The 4736-nt window shown below is 46.1% G+C and overlaps 1 protein-coding gene across 1 annotated transcript; it reads right to left on the bottom strand.

Moving 5' to 3' along the window:
* Positions 1–699: 699 nt before the first annotated feature.
* On the bottom strand, positions 700–1638 carry LOC119922163 (olfactory receptor 6C76-like). Its single transcript, XM_038742156.1, has one exon. It carries the CDS (start codon positions 1636–1638, stop codon positions 700–702), a length of 939 nt encoding a protein of 312 aa, XP_038598084.1.
* Between the last annotated feature and the right edge of the window lie 3098 nt (positions 1639–4736).

The raw sequence follows: 4736 nt of genomic DNA, 5'->3' as shown, positions 1-4736 counted from the left end.
ATGTGATGGAAGAAAAATGATCCGGGCAGCAGAGTGAAGTATGGACTGGAGTGGGGAGAGATAAGAGGCTGGAGGTCAGAGAGACTGATGCAGTAATCCAGGAGGGATAGGATGAGTGATGTATTAATGTGGTAGCAGTATGGATCGAGAGCAAAGTGTGGATTTTAGCTATGTTGTGAAGGTGGGACCTCGGGATTCCGTGACAGATTGAATTTGTGGGTTGAATGAGAGAGAGGAGTCGAGGTTAACGCCAAGGTAACAGGCTTGTGAGACAGGAAGGATGGTAGTGCTGTCTACAGTGATGGGGAAGTACTACTACTACTACTACTACTACTACTACTACTACTACTACTACTACTATTCTGAACCCCATGAGGGACAGAAACTCTGTCTAATCTGATTTGCTTGTATACATTCCAGCGCTTAGTACAGTACCTGACACATAGGAAGCACTTACCAAATACCACAGTTATTATTCTACTACTCATACGATCACAACTAGCTCTAAAGCTGTTGCGGAAAGCAATGGGGCAGGTCTAGTGGAAGACGTGGTGAGTCAGACTTGGGAGTGGAAACAGAAAAAGAGGATGAGGAAGAAAGACCGGAGTGGGGAGCTGTAAAACCGTCCTCACTAAGGAAAGCTTTGGCCGTTCAATTTCGTTTTCTATTACAGAATCACAAACAAGGTTCCAAAGCCTCTTACTTCTTCTTAAAGAAAATGACCCTCTTGGCTACGTCCTTGATGGCCTGCTTCACCTGCTGGTTTCGTAGGGTGTAGATAAAAGGGTTCAGCATGGGGGCCACGGAGGTGTTTAGCACCGCCACCCGCTTGTTGAATTCTAAACCTTCCTTGGGGGATGACTTGATGTACATGAATATGCAGCTGCCATAAGAGAGGGAGATGACGATCATGTGGGAGGAGCAGGTGGAAAATGATTTTTTTCTTTGCTGGGTGGAGGGCAGTCTCATGATGGTGCGGATGATGGCCGTGTAGGACATGGCGACTAGTGACAGAGTGACCAGGAGTGTCCCCACTGCTAATATAAAACTCATTTGCTCTAATAATTGCGTGTCAGTGCACGAGATTTCCAGCATGGGTGCAGTGTCACAGGTGAAATGGTTGATGGCGTTCGAGTCACAGAAGTCCAGCTGGAGACCCAGGATGAGGCCCGGAAAGATGATCAGGAAGCCGACCAGCCAGCAGCAGAGGACAAGCAGGGTGCAGACTCTCCGGCTCATGATGGTCAAGTAATGTAGCGGCCGGCAGATGGCGACATAGCGGTCGTAGGACATGGCGGCCAGGAGGAAGAACTCTGTCGCCCCCAGGAAGATGACGAAGAACAACTGAATGACACAAGCATCATAGGAAATTGTCCTGTCCCCGGTCGAAATACTCACCAGCAGTTTGGGAATGGTGACCGACGTAAACAAAATTTCTAGGAAGGAAAAATTCTGGAGGAAGAAGTACATTGGGGTGCGGAGGTGGGAGTCCAGTAGGGTGAGAGTGAGGATGGTTAGATTCCCAATGATGCTCAACAGGTAACTGAGTAGCAGGAACAAGAAGATGACAATCTTCCAGTCTGGATTGTCTGTCAGCCCTAGGAGTATGAACTCGGTCACTGAGGTCTGATTTCTCATCGCGGACTCTGGATTTCCTCCGGGGTCACAGTGAGGATGAGAGAGGAAGCAGAAGTGACGTTAGTCAGATAATTTTTCTGTTTATTTTTATATTATACTCTTCCAAGCCCTTAATACAGCGCTCTGCAAAAAGTCAGCACTCAATAAATACGATTAAATGAGGAGAGAGGCTGAAAAGGGAAACTCAAAGAAACCAGTTGGAATGCTTCTCCTTCTCTCATTGGACCCAATTATAATCAACGCCCTGGCTGTCCTCATTAAACCAGTCCTCATCACCGTTTCCTGGGCACCTCTTCTGTACAGAAGAGTCTCATAGGCTCTTAGGAAGTAAAATCAATCAGTGGCATTTATTGAGTGCTTACTGTACACAGAGCACAATAGACTACAAATCCAACCTATGGGGAATTTACAATCTAATGAGAGAGATCAGCAGTAAAAATTAGCTATCGAGGAATTCACCCTCATTTTTGAACCCAAGGTCAAGGGAGGTCGTCAGTCTCGTTGGTTATCTCCAGTCAAAGCTGGGGCTAGAATATCAGGTATCCCAGAGCTGAAAACCATTAAATCGACCCCTAGCAGGGCTCCAGGCCAGGATCTGCCTGGCAAATAATGAGACAGTTGCCAGGGGCAACAGATCATCCGAGCCACGGGCCAATCCCAACCCCTCCAGAGATCGATGCAGCCAGCAAAAATACCAAATCCAGCCGATTCCTTTCCAACTGTCGCTATTTCCTTCCCTGCCCAAATTAGAAAGTCAGATATGGGACAGGAAAAACCAGCAGAGATCAGATTTCGGGAAGATCGAAGTACTTAAGAAGTAACGTGTACTTACTTTCCTGACACTCTCGATGGTTTTGGTCAGAGTTTTCACACTGAATATTCAGTTTGTTCATTTTAAAATCCGAATCGAACTTCTCCCTGCTCTCAGGAAGAATTTCATACCATTTAGGCAGCCCAAATCCCTCCCCATATTCGTGGTGCCCTGCCAGGCAGGATGGAATCTTCCTTATCCTCCTCGTTCTGCTACTGCTACTTCCATCGGTTTGCGGAAGGGAGAGGAGCCAGGGTCCTGGGCGACACCCTTCCTGCCAGCCTACCAGAGGGGATGGAGATATGTATGTTCTAGAGCGAAGGAAAGACAGGAGAGCTGAGACTGGTGAAAGCAAGCTGCTCCCTAACAGTCACAGAAAGGAGATTTGACATTATTCCTCTCTCCCCCAGCCCTTATTTTACAGGGACAAAATTCAACCCCTTTTATGAGTTCTTCTCAATCTAGATGGGGAGGGCTCTTTATATAACAAAGGAGACATTCCCTGGAGATGCTTATAGCAAGGCACTAATGAACACGGCTCTCAATCCCCCCGAGGAAAGAATTTTAATTTGGGTGGAAAAGAGTCAGTGCCAGGAAAAACCTTGAAGGAGGACTGATGGGGATCTTGAAAGGTTCTTTCCTGGAGCTGGGGCAGGCTTCACTCATCACCCAGTGGTCTCTGGTCCCTGGGCTACCCGCGGGGCAAAAGTGGCCATTGTACCTCTTGCCGTACTGGAGCTCTCCTGTAGCAGCTGCTGTTGTTGCTCTTTTTTCTTCCCCTGTTGTTCTCAAGAAAATGTAAAATATCCCTCCGGCCCTGAGTTCCACTTCATTCATTCAATCGTATTTCATTCAATTGTATTTACTGAATACAGAGTACTGTAATAAGCGCTTGGGAGAGTACTGTACACCAATAAGCAGGCATATCCCCTGCTCACAGCGAGCTTACAGTCAAGAGGGGGAGAAATACATTAATACAAATAAATAAAATTACAGATATGTACATACATGCTGTGGGGCTGGGACAGAGAAATGAAAAAAAGAAGCAAGTGAGGGCGATGGAAAAGAGGAAATGAGGGTTTAGTCAAGGAAAGCCACCGTGTGACAAACTCAGCGATGCATGACCACATCGGGTAAGCTCAGGGGTGTCTGCAGATGACGAGATCTTGGATACCTGTAATTCATTGAACAACATATCTGTAATTTATTTATTTGTATTAATGTCTTTCACCCATTCTAGACTGTAAGCTCGTTGTGGTCAGGGAATGTGCCAGTTGTATTGTTATATTGTACTCTTCCAAGTGCCTCAATAAATATGGTTGATTGGAAATGTTCTGTTCCATGACTACAAGTGGAAACTGTTCTCCTTGCCAGATCTCTGACAGTGTGGGCTGCAGGGCAATAGGGGCGAGGGGCCGAGGTTGGGGGAGTGGATGTGAGACTGTGAAGGCTCAGTGCTTTGAAATCACCACTGTGGCACACAGTAACTGCTCAATTGTCCGTGATCTCCATCAGGAAATCTCTCCTCTGCTAGATTGTTATTATTATTAATTATTATTGCATTTGTTGAGCGATTACTATGTGCCTGGCACTGTACTAAGCGCTAGGGTGGATACGAGCAAATAGGGTTGGATACAGTCCCTGTCCCATGTGGGGCTCACAGTCTCAATCCCCATTTTCCAGATGAGGCCCAGAGAATTGAAGTGACTTGTCCAAGGTCACATAGCCAACAAGTGGTGGAGCTGGGATTAAAACACATTACCTTCTGACTCCCAAGACCTTGTGCTATTTTTTACACCACGCTGCTTCAGTGAGATCTTTGCGGGCTGGGAATTTTTTCATACTAATCACCCCCTCTTATGTCAATACCTTTATATTCAGTGGCTTCCCACTACCCGAAATTTATTTTACTGTCTGTCTCCCATGTTAGATTGTAAGATCTTTGAGGACATGGGCCATCTTCCCAAGCATCGTGTAGTTTAGAGAGCACGGGCCTGAGAGTCAGAAAGTCATGGGTTCTAATCACGACTCTGCCACTTGTCTGCTGTATAGCCTTGGACAAGTTACTTCACTTCTCCGTGCCTCAGTCCCTTCATCTGTAAAATGGGGACTAGGGCTGTGAGCCCGACGCAGGACAGAGATTGTGACTGAACCGATTTCCATGTCTCCATCCCAGCGTTTAGTACAGTAACTAGTACATAATAAGGGCTTAACAAATACCAAAATTATCATTATTATTAATAACTCTACTGTTCTTTTCCAAGCACTTAATTCTTATACATAGTAA

The sequence above is a fragment of the Tachyglossus aculeatus genome, unplaced genomic scaffold (assembly GCF_015852505.1).
Source record: "Tachyglossus aculeatus isolate mTacAcu1 unplaced genomic scaffold, mTacAcu1.pri SUPER_6_unloc_5, whole genome shotgun sequence".
NCBI lineage: Eukaryota > Metazoa > Chordata > Mammalia > Monotremata > Tachyglossidae > Tachyglossus > Tachyglossus aculeatus.
This window is presented reverse-complemented; position numbering and strand designations above follow the sequence as displayed.

Excerpts from the sequence above, each read along its gene's own strand:
- LOC119922163 (XM_038742156.1), bottom strand. The coding sequence starts at position 1,638 with ATGAGAAATCAGACCTCAGTGACCGAGTTCATACTCCTAGGGCTGACA.